This window comes from Podarcis cretensis (genome assembly GCF_951804945.1).
Source record: "Podarcis cretensis genome assembly, chromosome: Z".
NCBI classification, from domain to species: Eukaryota; Metazoa; Chordata; class Lepidosauria; order Squamata; family Lacertidae; genus Podarcis; species Podarcis cretensis.
This window is the reverse complement of record NC_137184.1, coordinates 41,798,212-41,822,601: the sequence shown is the minus strand read 5'-3', so window position 1 is coordinate 41,822,601 and position 24,390 is coordinate 41,798,212. Positions and strand designations below refer to the sequence as shown.

The 24,390-nt window shown below is 45.8% G+C and overlaps 1 protein-coding gene and 1 long non-coding RNA gene across 7 annotated transcripts in view; one reads left to right on the top strand and one right to left on the bottom strand.

The window, feature by feature from the left end:
* GPR50 (G protein-coupled receptor 50) overlaps window positions 1–22,214 on the top strand; it is a 68,087-nt gene extending 45,873 nt beyond the window's left edge. For 2 of the 3 annotated variants that reach the window (XM_079962931.1, XM_079962932.1), the window contains exon 2: window positions 19,849–22,214. In XM_079962931.1, coding sequence (XP_079819057.1) covers window positions 19,947–20,714 — 768 coding nt within the window. In that variant the 5' untranslated portion in view covers window positions 19,849–19,946 and the 3' untranslated portion in view covers window positions 20,715–22,214. Of the gene's footprint in view, window positions 1–5,906; window positions 5,962–19,848 lie in introns of all 3 variants that reach the window. The other variant, XM_079962933.1, reaches the window with a different exon arrangement.
* Window positions 1–24,390, bottom strand: part of LOC307208318 — a 109,103-nt gene that overhangs the window by 1,206 nt on the left and 83,507 nt on the right. For all 4 annotated transcript variants that reach the window (XR_013835083.1, XR_013835084.1, XR_013835085.1 and 1 more), the window contains one exon: window positions 1,321–1,805. This is a non-coding gene — a long non-coding RNA (uncharacterized lncRNA). The remainder of the gene's footprint in view (window positions 1–1,320; window positions 1,806–24,390) is intronic.

Below are 24,390 nucleotides of genomic sequence, written 5' to 3'. Positions count from 1 at the left end.
ATCTAGATCGCATCTGCACCACACATTTAAAGCAGTATCATACCACTTTAAATAGCCATGGCATCTCCCAAAGAACCCTGGGAACTGTAGCTGGTTGAAGATGCTGAGCATTGTTAGTAGACTCCCTATTCCCCTCACTGAACCACAGTTCCCAGAGTAGTTCCCATTTTTTTGGGAAACACTGTCAGTTTCCTCCTCTCTAGTCTCATTGTTGTCCCTTGCAGAACTCAGTAGGGAGGAGAATGGGGCAAAACATGCATTAGTTGGCTCTGCCTGTTGTTGGGCTTGGCTCCAGCTACTGTTTGGGCTCCCTGTTTTCTGCCCTACCAGCCACAGCCACACAAGACCCAATGATCAATAAGCTCCACCCACCTGTGGGGTGTGTGGGTGTGTGGAGATAAGGATCTTGCCTGGTGACTGGATCTGGTTCCCCACACCATTTTAGATGACTTCGTAAACACTGTGGCGTTTGCATGCAGTGTTATTTGTTTGCTGGCAGCTGTTAACAGTCTGGCAATGGCAATGACTGAGAGTTACTGCTATTCCTTCCAAAATGGGTTATACATTTTGTAAGGAAGTGGTTTTCTTATTTATTTTATTTTTTAAAAAACCATTAAACCAAGCTTGCTTAAGTGAGAGTTTGGGCCTGTTGCCATTTATGAAACCACAGGACTCGGTCCATCAGAACTTAATGGATGTGTTGAAGGAGTCTGCCTAGCTGAATTCTGAGTATCATTAAATAAGATGAAATGCTATAATCTGGTGTGCCAGGCAGCCCCCCAGAATTACACTTAATGCACGTTAACTTTCCAAGTGACGCTGCAAAGTAAAGAACTCTTAATTGGATTGTCTCGCGCTGGCAGCCAATGCATGCTGATCTGTTATAATGAAGACTTTGTGTTCTGAGAAATGTTTTCTCCTAGGACTGGAAAGTAGTTAGGCTTTTGGGACAGGCAATGGTGTTGCCATTACCATGGTTAAAATGAGTTTTAAAATATCCTTCCCCACCCCCACTCCTTTCCCCCCCTTTTTTTCGAGTTCTACACCCAGTTTTATAACCAATGATCTGGAATGGCTTGAGCAAAGATTTCCCAAACTTCTGATAGATGAGAACCAAACTAAACGACACACAGGAGATTTAGAAATGCTCTCTCTGCTTACAGCCCTGCCCCTCTGAACCTCAAACTAAATGTTAATAATTTACAGCCCACTGACCAGAAATAAAAAGTTATAGGATGTAAAATACAGAGAAAAGGGGGGGGGGTAACCTCAGAAAGCAATAATAGATTAATGGAAACAGTGATAATTTTTGCAACTTACCTGTTAAAAAACCAGAGCTCTCCAATAAAACGATCAGAGACTCTGAAGACAGGCCTGGGATGGTCTGTGTAATGGAGTATTATCACAGTTTCTCTGCCTCTCTCATCACCCCAGGATAAAAAAATCCAGTTTTTTTTTTAAAGTGCTGCTGATTCCATCTCTCTGTTATTACAAGGACAGTCTTGTTTGCATGATTTTTTGGTATATATATATGCCCTATAAACTTTTTGAGGGAAATGCATTGAAGCCTGCAGAGGGGGTGGGGACCCACTTTCCTGTATCTGGCAATAGATAGTCAGTTCAAATCAAGCAGCCTATTCTGAAAACCGGAAACTGGCAAACCTGGAGGGATGCTTTTTTGTTTGGTTTTCAGTTGAAAAGCAGTTGCGTGGAGCTCCTTGTTTCAGAGGACTGCCATGAGCTGCATATCCTCCTTCCACGCTTATCTTCTGTTCAAAGTCACCATCTCCAGGTTGCTTTTCACTCTGCAGGGGAAAAGACACAGGGATCCTGTTTCAGGACAGTTTTGAGTTGGGGAAAGAGGTGCAAGAAGCACCCTCAGCTCTGCAGCATCTCTGCAAGAGGAATAATGTAATGACGGAGTTGCACCTGGTGCAGAGATAGCATCAGAATCACCTGCCTTCTACACCTCCAACACAGGCAAAAGTAGATCTGTGGAACTTGCAGAGAAGCAGCAGAAAACACTCTTCCATTCTTTATAGCACACAGCTTTGGCTGAGCAAATAAAACTGAGCGAAGATATGGAATTAGCAGACTTAGGAGTCCTTGTTAGCACAGGTGTCTTTAGAAGCACCTTCATCCTTTATTTGAGCTTGTTGGCTTTATCTCACCATCTTCTTATTCCAGAGAAAAAATTGGGCACAATTTTTTGTGCACAAGGAGAATCATTGCTGAAGCTTGTTGCTTGTTTGTCTCTTCCTCCAGCTTCATATGCCTTGTTGGCTATTGATTCTTTTGAAGAGAGTTTGCATCGAAAGCAAGATATCATTACATTATAGGATGGGGTGAGAGGTTGGTTGGTTTAGACGTTACCTTTGGGTCCCCTCTGTAGTTTTATACCTGTAAAATGTTGAAGGAACTGTTGAAGTGGTCAAACCCGTCTCTTGGGCTTCATACACACTAACCTGTTTGTAGCACCAAAATGTAGTTTTTCCTTAATCCAGAATCGTTCATCCACAAGGTTGTGTGTGGTTACTTGATATGTCTTTGATTACGTTTCCCATACCTTTCCCTCCCTGCCCAGGTGAATGAAGAAAGAAGTGGTAACTGCAGTCTTGAGGTATGCCCTCCCACATCATTGGGCAGAACACATGTGTTTTCAAACAGACATGGTACAGCCAGTGCTACTTTTCTAGAAAAAGAGGTGCCAGAGCTCACTGTGAACTTCTCCCTTCTTCTCTTAGAATGGCAATAGCACCCACCTGAGAGGTGCCATTGCTGAGCTCTGGTGAGCTCCAGTTGGGGAAAAATACCCTGAGTACAGCGCAATGCAGAATTAATTGGCAGTGCACATTTATTTTTGTAATGCAACTAGTTTCTCTTGAAGCACTTTTCAGGGGCAAGAAATATGCAGTAAACCTAGAGTGTAGACTACATAGAAAAAAGCAAGTACTCAATCTCCAATGATTAGGTTATTCATGTCTTTTCCTCCCTACATACAGCCCAGGTGAATGAAGAAGGAAGTCATGATTGTAATCTTGGTATACACCCGGAGTCAACAGGTAGTTGAAGATACACCCCTACATTGCTAACACAGCCTAAATCTGTTTTCACTTGTTTTTTTTCATGGTCATATGGTAGGGCAGTGGTTTTCAACCAGTGTGCCGGGGTGCCTTGAAAAATGGTCAGCGGTGCCATGGGCAACATTGGCCTCCATCTCTCTCTCTCTCTTTCTTTCCCTCCCTCCTCTGATGCCCTCTCGTGTCTCTGCCTCCCAAAGGCTTGAACAGCTGTTTGTTGCAGCAGCACCAGCTATAAGCTCCACAGGCGAATGATGCCTCTGTGGCTGGCCAGGGGGTGCTGGTTGACAGGAGATGAGTAAGCAAGCAAGCAGAGGAGGGAGCCCAGCCAGCTAGTCCTCCAGCCCTTGCTGTTGGGAATGGACAGACCAGTGGGAGGCCAGGCAGGCAGGCACTGCGCTGGCCTTTCTTATGTTTGCTGTGTGGAAGGCCTGCCTGCCTGGGAGCTGAGTGCCTGGTGCTGATGGGGAGCCAGTCTGCCATGCAGGGTCAGCAGTGCCCACTGCTGCCTCCCAAGGTAAGGTGCTGGCCTCACGTTCACCTCTGGCCAGTCTCTGTTGGGCCACTAAGGCTGGGGGCATTTTCTTCCCAGGCCCCTGTGGGGCAGTGTGAGGAGGCACCTCTCTTTGGGGCAGGGAGGGGCAGCTCAGTGACCAGGGGCAGCAGCTGCTGCTGCCCGGAGGACTCCCAAGGAGAGGGGAGAGGAGGCTGCGGAAACCTTTCACAAGGGAGGGTGTTTGAATAAGGGTGAGAGGCTGCCAGCTCTGCAGGCAAGGGGTGACATAACTGGGCTCCTGAGCCCCACAGCAGTGCCTCCTCACATTGAGTGCAGAAAGAATGTAGGGAGCCGTAGACTCAAAAGGTTTGAAAACCTCTGCTGTAAGGTAAAGGAGAATCAATATGCAGCGAGCTTTTATTTTAGGCATGAAGCCAATTTCTCAAGAAGCACTTTTCAGGGGCAAAAAAGTATGCAATAGATCTTGGTTATATGTGGATTACATGGAAAAAAACAAGCACTTGATCCCCTTTGCTTCTAGAAAAAAAAAGGTTGTGTAAATGCAGCCTTTGTTAAGTTAATGGATGTAGCCAAGCCTATCATGTACCTCTTTGAGGGACTAAAAAGAGTTGACCGAGAAAAACTGTGTTGTCATAGAGACTACTTGCTTGAGATGCTTCCAGAAGAAAGGAGAAAGGCCTCTCCGCCACCTTCCATGGCAAGAGGCGATGCAAACCTGCAAGGTGTAGGAGAGTAATAGGCCAAGGATCAGTCTGGTGTAAACTCTTGCAGGAGTTCAGCAAGAGGACGTGCACCAGTTGGAAGCAAAGCAGTATGTCTAGCCCAAACCTTTTGCAGGTGCAAATGGCATCGAAATCAGATTGCATTTAACCACCTTTATACCATCATGAGCATAAGTCAAGATGTTGGCATCTGTCTGTCTTGGGAGGCAATGGAAGAGTGTGTCTTCGGGGGTGAAGTCAAACTGTTGGAAGGTTACAGTGCCTGTTATGCCTGTGGAGACCAATATGGGAGAGACATGTTTTGCTGCAGCTGGGGCAGATGAAGGTGTGTGGCTGTGTTGCTGCAGATGCACCATGGCACTTCTCCTCTCTGCGTTCCTTCCAGCAGTCATTTCTCCTCTGGTCACTGTTGTGGATACACAACCTGCCTTGTCTTCAGGTACTGTGGTTGTCTTGCAAGGGATTCCCACACAGCAGGGTTGATGTTGCCAGCCTTCACATGTCTGAAGATGAGTGTACAGTGCAAATGGCGTCTGAAGGAGCCCAGAGAGGCTTGACCTGCTTTCTGTGCTGAAACCAAAGCTATAACTTTGGCGAACCCTGGAAACCCAGTAGAGAAGCAGGGTCTGCTGGAGTGTTAATGTCATGAGCCTTCATACACTCAGTCTGCATATGTGTGTAAGTAAAACCATATACAGTGGTACCTCAGGTTAAGAACTTAATTCGTTCTGGAGGTCCGTTCTTAACCTGAATCTGTACTTAACCTGAAGCACCACTTTAGCTAATGGGGCCTCCTGCTGCCGCCGCGCTGCCACAGCACGATTTCTGTTCTCATCCTGAAGCAAAGTTCTTAACCTGAAGCACTATTTCTGGGTTAGCGGAGTCTGTAACCTGAAGCGTATGTAACCTGAGGTACCACTGTATCGCCAATGACACAATAGTCTCCAGTAACCTGCATTCCAAGGAAACCCAACCTCAGGTCTGTGCAGGCACCTCAAAAGTATCTCACTGCTTGGAGATTGGAGTGCATGCAACAGTGACATTCCTTGATTCAGTCCAGCTTTCCTTGCTTCAAAACACAGCTCCAAGCACATGAGAACCCTTCTCTTCCAAGGAACATTAATCCATGACTGGCAGAAAAGGCTTAACAGGCAGCCTAAGATTCTGGGTGGACTGTTTATGTGCAGGGAAAGTAGGGGGTGGGCAGTTTTCTTATTTAATGGTTGTTGCCACTTCAAAAAAGAAAAGAAAAAGAGGATGCTTAAGAGCAAGAGAAGGATACAGCTTTCCCAGCAAACTTTGCTTCTCTTCTTCACTGGACAATATGATCCTTGGCGGAAGATTGAGTTACTCAGAAAGGGAAACCAGAATCAAAGCCGGGGGCTTACTCCGCATGACTGACTGGCTGATCCCTAAAAAGGATTCCATTCTCAGTTCCTGAAGGCATGTTCCCAAGCTCAGCTTCTCATGTGAGCTTGGAAACAAGCTGGAGGTAAAGTGAGTTAGACTGGGCTTTCCCACTTGTAGAATGAGATACTGTAGAGAGAAGCTCTTGCTAACCTGGTCTCATAACTTGGTCTGTTACAGACTGTTTTATCCCGTGCTGCAAATGTGGAGAATTCTGTCTGCCCTGCCCTTGCAAGTAAGTCTAACAAAGTCACTGGCACGAGAAAATCTTTATCGACTCCTCTGCCCACCCTGTGCCTGCACTTAATTCACTTGTAACTACAGTACTAATATGCTTACAGAATGCATATATTGTTTTTCAGTGCTGTGCTAGCGCATAATTAAATCAATTACATACAAGCAATTTAGAATCAATATATAAATAGCAAAAACCCCTAAAGCCTGCTTTAAAAAAACTCTCACACAACAAAAATAAGCAAGATCAGTTGTAGATGACGAAAATAAGAAGTGGTGCAAACTCACAAATGCAGAAGGGCACAGAATGATATTCACTTGATTGCAAAACACCAGTACATCTTTTCAAACCATCTTCCCAAAGGTTGACTGAATGCATGGAAGAGGAGCAAGATTGCGGCTAATGAATGCATCTGAATACTACTTGGTGAGGAACAGACATTGAGCATGGCAAGATCTGTCAGAAGAAGAGTCAAGGCCAGGCATAGGCAAGCTCAGCCCTCCAGATGTTTTGGGACTACAATCCCCATCATCCCTGACAACCGGTCCGGTTAGCTAGGGATCATGGGAGTTGAGGTCCCAAAACATCTGGAGGGCCGAGTTTGCCTATGCCTGGGCAAGGCATCTGATCACCTTCAGAAGATGATTTGTCTTCAGCAGGATGAGGAGACAAGGGACAAGCTTTTCTTCTGTGCTTCCCTATCCCACTGAATCCTGGCTCCTCAAGGACCTTGGTCTCCTTCTCCAAATGCTTTGGGGACTCCCCCATTCCTTTTTGCTATGGCGGTGCTGGCCTCACACACACACTGGATTGCCACCAGCATAATTACTTTCCAACTTTCTGTGGAGCAGGAGAGGAACCCCCACCAGCGTTTCGGGAGCACAATACGTTCCGTGGAGCCCTGGCAGCCACCACTTTGTTATTGTCCACATTCACAGCCCTGAGTTCTCGCTGGAAGGACAGATCCTGAAGCTGAGGCTCCAATGCTTTGGCCACCTCATGAGAAGAGAAGACTCCCTGGAAAAGACCCTGATGTTGGGAAAGATGGAGGGCACAAGGAGAAGGGGACGACAGAGGACGAGAAGGTTGGACAGTGTTCTTGAAGCTACCAGCATGACTTAGGCCAAACTGCGGGAGGCAGTGGAGGACAGAAGTGCCTGGCGTGCTCTGGTCCATGGGGTCATGAAGAGTCGGACACAACTAAATGACTAAACAACAACATTCACACCCACTGCTGTTCCTTGTGACACATGAACCAAGACATCTGAAATTAGGCTGTGTAGATCTTTCATGTGCAAAGCACATGTGCAGCAGCAGCAGTCCAGCTATGTGTGTGTGTTACTGGCATGGCTCTTGACACTTACTGTAATATGAGAAACAGATATCAGAAAGGCAGCACAAGGCCCCTGAATACTTAACCCATCTCTCACTTGCGGAAACTTCTTCTGCCCTACCTAATGACCCAAAAGCTTCTCATTCCCAGCCATTGAGATAGATTGGGGTGTGTGTGCGTGAGCAAATGCTCCAGAAGGCATTGACCACTAGTAATGGGTTGGGTGGGAAAAGCTGTCATTGCCTTCTGCCCTAATAAGCCATCACCTACCACTTTCTGGTAGCTAAGGCAGGAATGTGGGACTCTGTGGGTTAAACCACAGAGCCTAGGGCTTGCCGATCAGAAGGTCGGCGGTTCGAATCCCCGCAACAGGGTGAGCTCCCATTGCTCGGTCCCTGCTCCTGCCAACCTAGCAGTTCGAAAGCATGTCAAAGTGCAAGTAGATAAATAGGTACCACTCCAGCAGGAAGGTAAACGGCGTTTCCGTGAGCTGCTCTGGTTCTCCAGAAGCGGCTTAATCATGCTGGCCACATGACCCAGAAGCTGTACGCCGGCTCCCTCGGCCAATAAAGCAAGATGAGCACCGCAACCCCAGAGTCGGTCACGACTGGACCTAATGGTCAGGGGTCCCTTTACCTTTAAGACAGGAATGTTGGGGGTTTGCATTTGCTGAATGACCTTCTGCCATCTGTAAGGGAGTTGTCAGGGAATGAGGTCTTGCACCAGCATGCTGTGCAGGTGCCAAGGCTCAAATATGCAAGCAGCTCCTCAGAGTGGAATCCCAAGTGATGTGTGAGACCGTGGCTGCTGACTGCTGCGTATTAGGACTTGAAGGGCCAGAAGACAGGGAGCCCCATGGTAGGTGGACCAATGGCAAGTGGAATGGGCTCATTCTAGTTTTGTCCCCTGCTGTGTTCTACAGGGGCAAAACAGAGACTAAGGAGGTGGAGGAAACTGACAGTAAAGGGCTGCCCCTTGTGGTGGTTTTTTTTTTTTTTTAAATGATCCATATTCTTTATTTGTTTCCACCGTTTTCCAAAACTGGTACAAAAATGAAAATAGCAAAGGGGAGGGGAATGCAGTCATGGGGGTTTTTGACATCGCCACCAGACATAATCGGCAAGATAGCTGCTTGTTTGAACAGAGTCCTGCAGCTCAGACATGACCCTTCCACCTCTGAAAAGAACCCCACACAGTCACCCTCTCCCACCCACCCACCCACCCACCTGCTTCATAAAAAGTCAAAGAGTTTGACACAAAACAAGCTTTGGTCGCTAGCAGTAAACATGGGAGTTACATTCGTTTTGTCTCCTAGTACACAATAATGTAGCCACGCAAGAAGTTGCCATCATCCCCCCCACCCCTCCCACCCCCAATATATTCAGTGCTCCCTATTCCACAGTGACCCTGAATGCAGACTTGGCACTGGCCTGACTGCAATGCACACGGCTTGCCCCTAATGCATAGTGTCCATCACTGTCTAAAATGGTAATGATATTGCCTATTCCAAGCAGGGATTTATTTGCAAGACCAAGCTGAAGAGTTTTAGAAACCATCTTGTCATTTAAAAAAAGGCCTGGGAGACTGACCTAAAGAATTTCCAAAACAATTCTGCAAACTAGTGGGTGGAAGAAGCTGCAATCAACATCCCCCCCCCCCAAGAACATTGTTCCTCTTGGCTTGCAGATAAATCACTGTTATTTCAGAAGTCCAATTCTCTCATTGGTTGTAGGAAGATAGGGAAATTCCCCCCACCCCTTAACCAAGGTGCAAAGGGGGTGCCCCCCTCTATGCCCCTCTGGTGCAAATGCCCACCACATGCTTTGGCTATTTCCCACACCCTCAAGTTTGTGAACAATCATCAAAAAGGAAAACTGGAAATAAGCCAGAAAGATTTACATAAGATATTTGCACATACTAAATATCGAAGAAGGGAATAGGGGGGAAACAATGCTACTGTATTTTATTTTATTTTTAAGATGGATACAAAACTAGAAGGGGTAGCATTTAAATCTTTGGACACACTCTAGGGAAGCATCCCTTTTCTTCTGGCAACTATATAAACCAATGCATTTGGCCTCATTGACACAAGGCATGTTAACCTGAGGCAGCCATCCTTGGTGGTCATGGAGAGGAAGCCGAACCCAATCCGCACGTTGAACCACTTACAGATCCCGGCGCCATGCAGGAGTGGCTGGCTCTCCTCATCTGGCTGGGGCGCAGCCACCTGCAAACTGCTGGTTAGAAACAGACCCCATTCTGCACCCCCAGTGGAAATGGTGGGCTCTGGCTGGAGCAGCCCCCCCCCTCTCCCTTGGGGTTGTTTTAAGGAAGAAACAGGCAGATGGGGTTTGACTAAGCACAGACTGAGGTTGGTGAGGCAGTGCTCCACTTGTAAACTTGGAATTTAACCTTTGTACCTGTTGTATAGTCAGAAAGATGGGTGACAGACACAGCCCTTTATTAGAGCAGTTAGCACTGCTCTAAGTCTCTGAACAACAGCGAAGCTGACTGCCTTATATAATGCTCAATAACTTGTAACACTAACGATTTCCAATGAACTACCCAATCGGTGAAAACAACTCTCAATCCTTCATTTGCATACTGGTGGCCCAGAGTGAGAACTGCAGCCAGTCTGAATACATAACAGCACCAAAGAAGAGAACTGCAACCTGTGCAGGCCAGAGTGGCTCAGGTGATACCCCCGGGGGCTGCCATCTTTTTTTTTGTGGTGGCCATCATCTGCCCCTCAGCCCTGCAAGTTCCTTGTCAAAATAGGGCATTCTGGGGCATTAAGATAGCAGCTGCTACCTTGATGGAGCTTTGAAGAGCTCCAGTAAGCTCCAGTAAGCCCCATATTTTCCAGGTGCTCAGCATTACCCAATACTTATGCCTCCCTTGATCCCAGAACTGATCTAAAAGGGAATGAGAAGCACGTGGAACATGCATCCCAGTACTACTCTGGGATGGCTCTGTGCTAAAATTAAAGACCTCTGTCTGGTTTGCATAATTCTTGGACTCAACAGAGCAAAATGGCTTCATTTTGTTTGTGTTGGGTTCCTGCCATCCTAAGCAGTGTTGCCTTGGCCTCCCAGTTATTCCCAAGTGGGGAAAAGTCCTTTTAAATACAAACATACACATAAAGGTGTTTAAATGTTTTGGACGGATGGATTAGGAATGGATTTCTATGCGAAATGAGCCACTTTGGTGGTTTATGCTCCACCACAGATGCTGTTAGTGGTTCAGGCAGCTTTAGAGGCATGTATTAATTTGAAATTGCATCCCACTGTTTCCCACTCTTAATTGTTTTAACTGCTTTTATGTATGTAATCTTTGTAGATGTAAATTGCTTTGGAATGCTTCATGGGAAGCAATTTTTCAATGAAAAGAATTATTATTAACAGAGCAGATGGATGGTGTATATTAATATATATCAGTGATGGCTGATGGATTATTCTTATTGTTAATGTGAGCTGACAATATTTATTCTTATGTTTTTTGTATTATTATTATTTTGTATAAATGTAAAGAGGACTTGGGTTGACTGATTCATGGATCTATTAGCATATCCATCCCTGATTTTTACAGATCTAATTTATTGAGTTGTTCTGAAGATAAAATGGTTATTACAAATAATTGTAATAGAGATGGGATGGGATGCACAGATGGGGTGTAACTGTGGTGGATTATCTTCTTTGCATGCAAAAGACCTCTTCTTTCAATCCACGTAGGATTGGAAGACACCCCTTTCTGAAACTGTTAAATAGTGGGAAAGATGGAGGAAGGACACAACTCTGCTGAATTCACAGCTCTTTATTACAGCAGTTAGAACTGCTCATGGAGTCAGACTGACTGCAGCCTAGCTGGCTGCTTTAAGTAACTTGTAACAGTAACAACTCCCAACTAGCTAACCAATCAGTGAGCGACAGTTCTCAATCCTTCATTTGCATTCTGGTGGCCCTGAGTGAGAACTGCAGCTAATCTTAATACAGTGGTACCTCTGGATACGAATGGGATCCGTTCCGGAGCCCCATTTGCATCCAGAAGCGAACGCAACCCGCATCTGCACGTCTGCGTGGGTCACGATTTGCTGCTGCTGCACATGTGCATGATGTCATTTTGACCGTCTGCGTATGTGCGAGTGGCCAAACCCGGAAGTAAAGCGCTCCGTTACTTCCGGGTCGCTGCGGAGCGCAAGCCGAAAGCGCTCAACCTGAAGCAACTTCAACCCGAGGTATGACTGTACATAACAGAAACCCGGAAGTGTCTAGACAGCACAGGCAACTCCCCCTGCTTTCATTGGGGATATGTTGTGGGCCTCTGCATGCATAAGTAAAATGAGCACCATCTAAAGCCTCTAAACACCTGTTTTTTTAGCTGCTCTCCATGCTTTGTCTTCAGATGGCCAGAAAGGACAGGGAACAATGCGTCTGAGCAATACAGCTTCCTGCCCAACAGCTGCCACAGTTGTGAGAGCTCCCACATGCCATTTTGGAGCCCATAAGTTTTTTTTTTTTAAAAAAAAGGAATTTAAACCCTTACTTCTTGAATTTTGGCTCGCTGAGATCCTCTTCAGGCTCTGGGGAGGGTCTCCTTATGAACCACGAGCACTTTTCAGCTCTCTCCCACCACTTCTGGGTTTGAATGCATTTATTTATTTATTTTGTGCCACCGTGCATGTGTGCATGAGTTGATTCCGCTCAAGTGGGGAGTTGCCAGTACTAAGCTAGATGGTCTCAGGGTCAGGCCGCTTCCTGTGTTCTGTTTAAAGGATGGTTGTAGCTTTCCGTTCAGCGGAAAATAATCTGATTTTTATGAGGACTCCTCAGAATTGTTATGAATACTTCTGCAAATGAAATAATATGTGAATCTATTATAAAATGTCAAAATAGGTCCTTGGCAAAGCTCAGAATATAATGAAAAAGGCCTATTTTGACTGACAGCTGATTAGAAAACCACAATTTCTTTTTCAGATTTTATGGCTGTCAAAATAATACAAAACTAGAGATTGGAAAAATCTGGTTGACAGGAGAGTAGCCAGAAATTAGTAGCAGAGATGTGCTGACTCACTCATCTGAGTCCAGCCTGGTGTTTGAGGTGATGCAGCTGTCTCCAATTTCCTTTGCTGGAATGTCATAATGTCACAAATCCAACTGAAAACTGAGCTGCTCTGGTTTGCCAGAAGTGGCTTAGTCATGCTGGCCACATGACCTGGAAGCTGTACGCCGGCTCCCTTGGCCAATAAAGCCAGATGAGCGCCGCAACCCCAGAGTCAGTCACGACTGGACCTAATGGTAAGGGGTCCCTTTACCTTTTTTTAAATTTGGGGAAAACAGGTAGAGCATTTGTTTTGCATTCAGAAGGTCTCAGGTTCAACCCCCAGTATCACCAGGTAGGGGTGGGAATGTCCTTCTGAAACCCTGGAGAGCTGCTTCCAGTTAGTGTAGATAATAATGAGCTGGATGGACTAATAGTCTGACTCTGTATATGGCAGCTTCCCATGATCCTAGTCCTCAGTGGTTCATCTGAACATTATGTTTTTGCCAAATATTGGCAATGCATCTGTAACGGGAAAATCTCAGTGTGAGGCTGCTCAGTCACCCAGCTCGTCGGGCAGAGCCCACGGGTCCCTGCGGAATAAAGGAAGGAGTCCAGCCACCAACCAGAGCAAATAGCTGTAGACCAAAGTTTATTGCGCAACAGCTTCAAAGAGGAATTTTGAACCCTGAGGATAGGGTGGCAATGACTTTTAAAAGTTTCCCACCATATCACAGAATACAGTTCGTTTAGCATCATTGATACATTATTGCCACATCACTGATATGTCACAAAAGGGGAGGGGTAGACAGGGGTTACACTAGTTTAACCTTGGCAAACATGTCCGGACAAGTCCTTGGTACAAGATTAGCATAAGCAGACACGTCAGGGCAAGACCCAGATATAAGATTAGCATGGGCAAACATCTCTGAAGTCCCAACACCCGAAGTACAATAGAACTTCCTTTGCATGTCTGCAGCCTGAGGCAAGTCTGGTGATGAGATTTGGCTTCCCTTGGAGACCAATGAGCCCAGCAATTGTCACCTCCGGGCATTTCCTGGGGTAGGAGGTGTGTATACATGTCTTCAAGCTTGGGGAGGTGGCAGGGGAAAGAGTCCTTTTTCCAAGGGCAAAATGTTGTTGGAATGGAGGAACTTGGCAAAGGTGTTGATTTTATATGATTCATAAAGCTAGGTATATTCCCTGACCTGTAAAGTCGAAAGGATACATTCAGGCATAATATTTGTAACTGTTAACAACTTTAAAGATATGCCCTGCCCCATAATTTCCATAACACATCTTTACTATTTGTCTGCTTATATATAATATGTAATGAGTTCAAGACATGATATGTAAAAGCCATACAAGGGTTATGTGGCTGCCCTTGATTGCAGCAGCCCCACATCTCCTCCCCACGTATTCTTCATAACATCTAGTAAAAGAAGACACATGGCATGAGTTCCCTGCCCACTCTAGGAGCTGCCAGAGACATGTGAAAGTCTCAGCACAATGATGCCACCACACCAGTGTTTTCTTCTGCTGGCTCATACCAGGGAGAACCAAGGGCTAGGAGAAGTGGGTCTGTTGCGGGCCTGGTGCCGGCATCTGACATGATCAGGCAGGTGCCAAGACCCATGAACATAGGAGAGGTCACTGGGAGCTGATTCTGGCTATCAATCTCCTCCCCCCCCCCTTTTAAAAAACCTTTTTACCAGGGCAATGTGTATGCCACAGAGAAACGTGCTGGCTGAAACTACAGCTGCCTACCATCTCCATTTCCCCCAAATGCCTCTGGAGCCAACCACATCAGGGGCCCGAGGCAATATAGGGAAAAGGAAGTTCCACTCAGGGCTGCTTTGCTTCTTACTATAAAGGGACCCTTGCTCACCACTGGGCAGAGGTGGGGGGGTATGGCTATCAGCCTAGCAATGCCTTGTTTGTCCCTAGAGATCCCAAAGATACTGGTGGGAAAACCTGCCTCCTCCTATGTCTTCAGTTACAGATGTCACACTTGTGGTTCCAAGGGATTTGAGAAGATACTGGTTTTAGTCCAGGAGGCAGCTGTGTTCTATCAAGATAAGCTTAGGTTTTACACCAAATGCATGTGACTTTTCCTAGAGGGAGCTGTTCCAGTTGAGATGGCCCAGCCCTGAAATGTTTCTAAGGGTGGGTTCCCTATGGAAATCTCCTGCAAGGACAGGGGTTATTTGCCTGAATTTAAGTATATTAAACTTGCATAGCAGTGATGAGCTGAAGTTTCTCGTGTGTGTGTGTGTGTGTGTGTGTGTGTGTGTGTGTCTGCTGAATCTAACTTCTGTTGGGCAAACCCCCTGGGAAAACAGTTCTAAAAACTTCTTAGCCAGTTCCAAACTTACATTGCCCCACCCCCTTCTCTTTTCCTTCCAGTTATCATCTGGCAGTGGTAACTAGGAATATTCACAACATCCCCTGCCCCTGAATGCCTTCGGTGCTGCTCTAGTAGAACCACAAGCACACAGACGTTGGGAAATGCAATCTTCCCAGGGCACGCGAGTGCTCACTCTGATCAACAGGCGCCCTGGGAATTACATGTTCCAAGGCTCCCTGCATGTTGCATGTTGTAATGTGAATGCTCAGGAACAATGAGTCCTGGGGCATGTGGTCTCTGAGGGCTCATCCAGATTTCTGCTTGTCCTGCCACTTCCCCTGGGGAAATGTAATGTAATAAGAGTAGCTGCAGTTCTCACTCAGGGCCACCAGTATGCAAATGAAGGACTGAGAACTGCAGCTCACTGATTGGTTAGCTAGTTGGGAGTTGTTATTGTTACAAGTTACTTAGTATTATATAAAGCAGCCATATACACATGCAAGTCTGTCCAGGAGTAGTTCTAACTGCTGTAATAAAGAGTTGTGAATCTAACAGAGCTGTGTCCTTCGTCCATCATTCCCACTATTTAACAGGAATCCTGTCCCTTAATGCTGAATCAGGGAAGCATCAATTGGATTTCCCCTGATTGACGCTTGCTCCAATTCAGTGCTACAGAGCAGTTTTCCCAAAGGAAGTGGCAGGGACAAGTGGGAAACTGCTTGATCCCATGCCTTCTAGGCACGGGAGAAGCAGAAGTGTGGGTAAGCCTTAAGATGCCTGTTGCAAATAGTAAGCCAGGCATAGACAAACTCCAGCCCTCCAGATGTTTGGGACTACAGTTCCCATCATCCCTAGCTAACAGGACCAGTGTCAGGGATGATGAGAATTGTAGTTCCAAACATCTGGAGGGCTGGAGTTTGCCTATGCCTGGACTAAGCTCTTAGAAGCCCTATAAAACAACATTCCCAAGTGTCCCTGGCATTAAGATGTTACCAGTGCAACACTGAAGACACCAGAGAAAGAAAGACTCATTCCCTGTATGGGGCAGCTGCATATTCCTGCATTGCAGGGGTTGAACTAGATGGTCCTCAGGGTCCCTTCCAGCTCTACAATTCTGTAATTCTTTGATTCCAAATTCTAAGTACAAGAACTTTTTTTGGGTGGGGGAGGGAGGGAATGCTGCTCGATTTGTAACACAGCTGAGCAGGAAAAGTTCATATGCTGAGAAATGTAACTGTGAACTCAGGTGACAGCATTATTTCTAACCTTTAACACTTTCAGAGTTCAGAAAATTACATTCGCTTTCATTGTCTGCAGCCTCTGCAGGTCTGCCTGCCCTATCAGTCCATCATGAGGCACATAAGACACATTGTGGTATTCCTGGGGAAGACTGCCATAAGTTATGCAGCAGAAGTATTTTCTAGTCCTTGCTTCTAGAGAGCTTCTGCCACTTGGGGGTACCCAGCAGTGGGCAAGATCCACCAGCAATCTGACTTAGGGCTCATGCAGTCTTGTTGCTTTCTCCCAGGGAAACACAATATTTACCGCTGAATCAGAGCAAACGTCAATGGGGTTTTCTCCCATATTGTTACGAAAGTTTCTTGTCACCCACAGTTTCTGCCAAGCAGCAGCAAGATTCCAGGGATTCCATGCACTCAGCCAGGATTGTCGTTTCCATTGGAGGCTAGTTCCTTTAAGAAATATGGGGTTTATTTTAAACATATTTGCACGTAAAGTCTTCAGTAGAGGGAGTGCAGAACATTATACCCCAATAATATCTCTCATTGTCCCTCTCATAGCTTCAGCAAGCTTGGCTCCAGAGCTGCAGTCAGTCATGGCACCTGGTCTCTCGGTGCAGCCTCTCCAGGTAAAGCCACTTCTGCCCACTTCCTCCTCCTTGTACCCAGAACATCTTTAGATTTGAAAAAGGACACCTGTTTTTGTGACATCATGACCCCTGTCACCTTGGCAACCTCCCAGATCTCCTGGTTTTGTCCACTCCTCAGAGTGGTAGCTTTCTGCATTGCCAAATGCCCTTTCAATGGCCCAGTGCTTCTCCATGGCTTTGCACTTAGCTAGCCTGGCCAGGCTGGTTTGCATAAGCTAACCCAGGAATTCCTAGTATGGCACAGTTCTGCAGCTTGCATTTCCCCCCCACCCACATGTGCCAAATGTTATCTAAATACTAAAAGGTAAAGTTAAAGGTACCCCTGACCATTAGGTCCAGTCACGTACTACTCTGGGGTTGCGGTACTCATCTTGCTCTATAGGCCGAGGGAGCCGGTGTTTGTCCGCAGACAGCTTCCGGGTCATGTGGCCAGCATGACTAAGCCACTTTTGGCGAACCAGAGCAGATCACGGAAACACCGTTTACCTTCCCGCCAGAGTGGTACCTATTTATCTACTTGCACTTGACGTGCTTTCGAATTGCTAGGTTGGCAGGAGCTGGGACCGAGCAATGGGAGCTCACCCCATTGCAGAGATTTGAACCGCCGACCTTCTGATCGGCAAGCCCTAGGCTCTGTGGTTTAGACTGCTTTTTATTTATTACAACCTTTCATTAACAGACTCTGGTACTCTAGATCTATGGCATTACCAGCTTCTTACAGAAGACCAGAAACCGTCACTGACTGCTGGTTTGGAGTTAAGCTTGCTGAAGTTATGGGAGGGGCAACAAGAGACACTATTGGGGCATAATGTTCTGCACCCCCTCCATGGAAGACTTCAGGTGTTAAATATGAGTAAAATAAACCCCATATTTCTTAAAGACATTAGATTTTGCTGTGCCTCAATTTTCCCAGCAGAAACACAACCCTGGGTGAGTGCATGGGACCCCTGGAATCTTGCTACTGCTTGCCAGAGATTGCAGGTGGTGCAGAACATTCACAACCATATGGTCATTCCAGACTCTCATTTGAGCAGAATTTATAGAGAGTGTTGTCAATGCCAAGTGGACTGCTGTAGCAAACCTTCATCGTTATGTCAGCTTCTTGCGAATGCTCCTTGTCTGCTGCCTTCAGTCATTCTGATGGTGATGGATGGCATGTGATCCCATGAATTTAATGGTTGCCTCTCAAGTGACAAGTACTTCCTCAGTGCCCGTGCTATGTACTAGGAAATCTCACATGCCAGACTCACTTTTCTCAGTGTCCGTTGACAGACTGCAGTGTTTGAATAAGAAAGAGCATTATCATCAAGTGGTTGTGAATCTCTGCTTCTCGTTTGCCCTCTGGCAGGTTAAACATTTGCAGTGTTACACTGGATGCTGTCAGGGGTTTCCTCCGCCTTGAACAGGGAACTGTGAGGTCCGAGGTTGAGGCCTTTGTTTGGTGAGTTCTGCCAAAGGCTCAGACCTCTGTGTCCTCATCATTGTGGAACATCCTCTGTGATTGATTAGGAGGCTGAATGAAGCCTCTGGATTGGTCAGGCCTAGGATAAATACTTGAAGAATTGTATTCTGCCTATGCAACAGAACAGTATCTTGTGCCTGCTCTACTTCTGGCTACCAGATTGGAAAAATTTGCCTATCCTTTTGATAGTGACATAGACCAGAGCCCTAGAAAGTCCTCAAATGCCACCTCCCTGGTCACTGAGCCCAGGGCATTGAGCAGGAATGAATGAATGAATCTTTATTTGTGTCAGCCATCAGCCATAGCAATAAAACACCAATACAATATACAAAGAATAGAAATCAAAAAGTCAATTATATAAAATACACTTTAGGGTTTCGAATCAATAGTCAAATAGTGGATCTTTTTCTGATTGCCCCAGCTAAAAAACCTTGCAGCCTTTGCTGTCACCTGCTCATCTGAGCAGGACTTTAGGGCAGAAGTCTACAGCTCCACTCAACGGAATGAGTGGGAGGGCCTGCTAGTGTAGCAAGCCTGACTTCTTTATTACTTCAGACAGCACAGTATGTTGGGTCTGCCCTGGAAAAGCCTAATTCTCTCTACACTCTCCTGAACTTAACTCCTCCTGAGCTGGGCTACTTCTTCTCTCTCAGCTTGCTTCCCTGGCAAGCACCATAGCTCAGTGGTAGAGCATCTTCTTTGCATTGAGAAGGTCCCTGGCCCAGTCTGTGACACCTCCAGGTAGGGATGGGAGAGGCCGCTGCCTGGAACCCTGGAGAGCTGATGATCAGAGTAGACTTGGTTGAGCTAGAAGGGCCCTGTTTTCTCAGTATAAGGCAGCTTCCTACGTCCTTATCCATCTGCACACCCAACAGCATAAGATCGGAACTGTTGTGGCTTCCTTGTTGTTGTGTTCCCAAACAACGGAAGAAACTTTATAGTTCTTTCCCAGCTGAATACTTGAAATGTGTGGGCAGCAGGAAAGTGAAGATCAGTGATGGGAAGGATCTGGAGATAAATATGTTTTCTGTAGATTTTTCAAAGTTATAGTCCACAACAAGATTCTCGTGTTTATCTTTCTGGGGCTACAGGAGCATATGGCAGGCTTATTTCTGTCTGTATGCCAAATTCTATTATCTGTTTGCAGAACACTTTTATTGCCTCCCCAACCATGCTAAATATTTACTTTTCCACTTTCTTAGCTTTTACCCCCTTTGCTTTCTTAAACTCAGTTGACCTTTCTATATATTTTTATTAGCTCTTGGCCCGCATTTTTCAAAACCTGTGTGTGTGTGTGTGTGTGTGTGTGTGTGTGTGTGTGTGTGTGTTTACAAAACCGGTATGGCTTCTAAATAACAATTTCAACTCAGAATTTATATTTTCAGATTCTTGGAATGGATCCATTTGGCAAGCCAATGGAAGGAATCAGAAATACCCAGCTGGAGTGATCTGGGTGCCCAAGAGAGTGGAGGAATTTGCAGTTGATTGAATTGATCACTTTGTATTGAGTAGAATTCTTCCCTACTCCTGCCCAAAATTACCACTACAAAGCTATATTCCCATAACAGTGCATTTCTCATCTGGCCTCTTCATTCCACAACTTGAAAGTCAGAGAAACAAATACCATACAATTTTTATTAGCTGCTACCAGTTTTAAACCAGTGGCTGAAGTTTAAATCTGGTGCAATTTTATGCTTCAGAACTCTTCTGTAAGCTGGTGGTGTGCCCTGAAAGCTGGGTCAGATGTTCTTTGGATATTAATATTTACTCAAGCCAGGGGTTTAACTATTTCTTCATCTCTCTCCCCACCCCCCACCCAGGCAATATCTTTGTGGTCAGCCTGTCTGTGGCAGACCTGGTGGTGGCTGTCTATCCCTACCCTCTTATATTGACCGCCATCTTCCACAATGAATGGACCATGGGTGACATCCACTGCCAGATCAGCGGCTTCTTCATGGGCCTCAGCGTGATTGGCTCCATCTTCAACATCACAGCCATCGCCATCAACAGGTACTGCTACATTTGCCACAGCCTCAGGTATGACAAGCTCTTCAACCTGAAGAACACCTGCGGCTACCTTTGCCTGACGTGGCTGCTGACCCTGGTGGCTATCCTGCCAAACCTTTTCGTGGGCTCCCTGCAATATGACCAGAGGATTTATTCATGCACTTTTGCTCAGACAGTGAGCATGTCGTACACCATCACTGTGGTGGTGGTCCATTTCATCATCCCTCTCTCCATCGTGACCTTCTGCTACCTTCGGATCTGGATCCTCGTGATCCAGGTCAAGCACCGGGTGAGGCAAGACTGCAAGCAGAAAGTGCGTACGGCTGACGTGCGGAACTTCCTGACCATGTTTGTGGTCTTCGTCCTGTTCGCAGTGTGCTGGGGGCCATTAAACTTCATCGGCCTGGCGGTCTCCATCAACCCTTCGAAGATCATCCCGCAGATTCCAGAGTGGCTTTTTGTGGTGAGCTACTTCATGGCTTACTTTAACAGCTGCCTCAATGCCGTGATATACGGCATTCTCAACCAGAATTTCCGAAAGGAGTACAAGAGAATCCTCCTTGGTCTCTGGAGTCCACGCCTGCTCTTTCTCGATGCCTCAAAAGGTGGGACGGAGGGGGTTAAAAGCAAGCCATCCCCAGCTGGAACAAACAACAACCAGGCTGAAATTTTATTGTAAATAGAAGGACTATTTTTTCCGCTCTGTCCATATGCACTATGTAAAGCTCATCTTCTACATGCTATCACAAGGGCCAAATTTGACTCGTACAAATGGTTCCACCACCTTCTGTCTCATTCTCTCTCTCTTCAAACAATGGGCTTGTCATTATGCTTTGTGAGAGTCGGCTTATGGTTTCCTAGGTTCTGCTGAGAAAGAGCATACACTTTTGAAGCAAGAAGCCTTCTTTGGCCACCAGCTTACAAGGTTGCCTTGAGGCAACTGCCTTAAGCTCAACTGGACCCTTTTATCCAGGCCAGGACTCTCTGCTCTGGCTGACCAAACTCTTCAGCATCTGGGGCCAAGAGGTCTATCCCACCCTTTCAGCAAACAATGCCTGGGATTGAACCTTCTGCGTGCAATGCATGTGCTCTGCCACTGACCTGTGGGTTTATCCTCTCTCAGCATTAGTGCATGCACACATGTCCGTGCACGCACACACACCTCATTCACATTCCCACTGAAGTCATGGATTTGTGTAAAGATTTGCAGGATGATGCTTGCCTGTCTTGTTGTTCTCTTCAATGCTGCTTTCCACAGTGTGCCTGATCAATTTGGGATGCATGTGCTGCACATATGCGATGACTCCCTAAGACAAGAAGCATTCCAAGAAGGGTGCATACAGCCTTGAGAATGTGCATCCAAGAATTTGGGGGGGGGCAGACTGCATTGTCCTTCTCTGTAGTGTTCTACCGACAGATGTGCCACGCTCTGCTCCTTCTGGTGTGCCTCTGCTGGAGTGTGCAAAAGCTCTAGGCCACATGACCAGCTTTGCGCTATATTAGATTACTGTATGTGTTAACCAGTGTTTTGCCACCAACCTGATGATATATCTCCAGCAATTCTTCTTTAAAGCTTAGCAACAAAGAGCTGTGTCCTTGCCAGGCTGGATACATTAGTGTGTCATGAGATGGCTGCTAATGTGGCATGCAAGGTGAATTACAGACCATTAAGGGCTCATGTAACCTCACGGCAATCATCCTGGAAGGAGGCTGCCCATTGGGCTTCTGTATGAGCCACTGTTCTCAGCTTTTCCAATACAGAGGGATGCCCAGAACAGTGGCTTGTACAGTAAAACAGTGAGGATGAGCCCACCTGTAGAAAGGTCGTTTTATTTGTATATGCTCTTAAGAACAAACCTTTTGCAATGTATTATGTAAGTGTGCCTATTTTTTAAGGAAATAGCAAAAAAACACAAAAAAGTATGCCTGTGCTGTTAAAAATTGAAGTGTCTTAACCAAAAAGCAGGGCAAAAAGCAAAGCAAATCAGTTTTTAACCTGCGGTTGATGGGTTGCTATTTAAATGTGAATACAGCAGTGACATGTTTAGAACAGCAGGATCTGTGGTAGTCCATCAGAATGTACCTATTCCTCTAGTGTCTAATTCAGCCTCAGTGGCGGAGGGAAGAGTCAATTTAGAAAGTCTGAAACAAAAAGCAGCTTTGTGTGGCACAGATTGGCTGGCCCGTTGTGATTGTCTGTTCCCCTAATACTTGGGCCATGTTTGCACTTGGAAAACAAAATAATGCCACAGATGGATGAATGCATATCTGCATGATTGTCCATGCACTGCATGTAAATATAAAGGAAGCCAGCCAGTCATCCCACCAAAGGAATGCTGGAAAAGACAAGACCAAGGACTGGGCTGGCATATGATTTGCTGGTATGAATACCTAGCACGACAAGTTCCAGAGCTGGGAATAATTGAGGTTCACTGGCAGCTGAGGGTTATGCTGTGGGTTCTCTCTTTATATCCAGGGTGAGGAATCTGCAGGTGTTGCTGGACTCCAACTCCCATCAGCACCAGCCAGGACAATGAATTTCTAGCATGCTGTAGTCCTGGCAACATCTGGAGGTCATTTGTCTTACTTTCTGTGATGTGTGTCTTTCTCCTAAGCAACACTGTGCCCTCTCTCTGCAAGCCCAGGTATGGGTAATCCTATCATTTGGGAGAAGTCTAGCTAGCTCTGCAATGTTTAATCAACAAATTGGTTGAATTAATCAGTTGAGATCAATTCTGATTGACAAAAATCAGAAATTGGGGAGAAATCAGAAATTGGGGAGAAATTGCTGTAAAATTGGAAAGCAGTTATTTTCCCATAGGAAGAAATGTATATTAGGAGAAGCTCACACACAAAAAAGGCTGATGAATTTTCATGAGGACTTTTCTTTTAAAGCAGCTCAAGCTGATGTGGAAATGTGGAGACTTGAGAACGAGGCTGCAGAACTGAAGAACAGAGAGAAACTCAAATTGACAAATTTGCTGGTACTCTACCCTCAGTTATAGGAAATTTATGAATATGGCATTGCTACAGAGGTTTGGATTTTTAGAGTGCAGAAAAAATAATGGTAGGGCTCTACCTCACCTTAGACTTATAGAATTGTAGAGTTAGAAGGGACCACAAGGGCCCCCTGGCCCAACTCCCTACAATGCAGGAATCTCTTGCCCGACCAGCCTCCCCTTTGTCCATATAGATATATAATCTGCAATACAGCAGTCTTACTAAAACTTGAATTTTGAACTGGTTTACAGCCACACACACAAGGGCAAACTGCAGGTGATATTAAATACGTCTTATCTAGCCTGCATAATGGTGTATTTGTTTTTTGTTTCTTTAAAAAATGCAATTTGCCTCAGCAAGGGGTGATAATTAATGGAACCAGAGGCTGAATGAAGGGGAGACTGAACCCTCCCCAATGTAATTCAAACAGAAAGGACAATTATAACAACAGACAAAAATTAAAATATGAAAACCATAAAATAGGCATGCAGAATGAGTAGTTGCACATGAGTCAGAATAGCAAAGTCTAAGTAAAGACTGTCAATTTCATCAGATTATCAAGTCTAGTTCCAGATTTGACAGGCTTGTGACAAGGATTGTCTTGAAAGCAATGTTGTATATGTTGTAAAGAATTTCAAATCATATAAAAGGTGTCTGGAGAATCTAAAGGTAAAGGTAAAGGACCCCTGATAATTAAGTCCAGTTGTGACTGACTCTGGGGTTGCGGCGCTCATCTCACTTTACTGGCCAAGGGAGCCAACGTTTGTCTGCAGACAGTTTTCCCGGGTCACGTAGCCAGCATGACTAAGCCGCTTCTGGAGCAAAGGAATGCCGAAACCAGAGCAGCGCACAGAAAAGCCGTTTACCTTCCCGCTGGAGCGGTACCTATTTATCTACTTGCACTGGTGTGCTTTCAAACTGCTAGGTTGGCAGGAGATGGGACCGAGCAACGGGAGCTCACCCCGTCGTGGGGATTCGAACCACCGACCATCTGATCGGCAAGCCCAAGAGGCTCAGTGGTTTAGACCACAGCGCCACCCATGTCCCTGAAGAACCTAGACCTTGTTAAAATCTCAAATTATGTGTGATTTTCTCCATTACATCTATATTCCAGAGTGAGTGGCATCAAACGCCCAGTGTCAGATTTTGGGCAGGTTTCCACTGAGTTGCAATTACTATTTGTGCTGCCAAGATAATATATAAGACCCATTCTTTCTGACAATATATTTACATTGGTATCCACAAAAATATTCAATAACATTAGATTTTGGCAACAAACAATAGTTTCTTTAGTAACATCTATTATTTCTGTCAAAATCAAATTCCAAAAATCTTACACAAATGGACATTCCTAC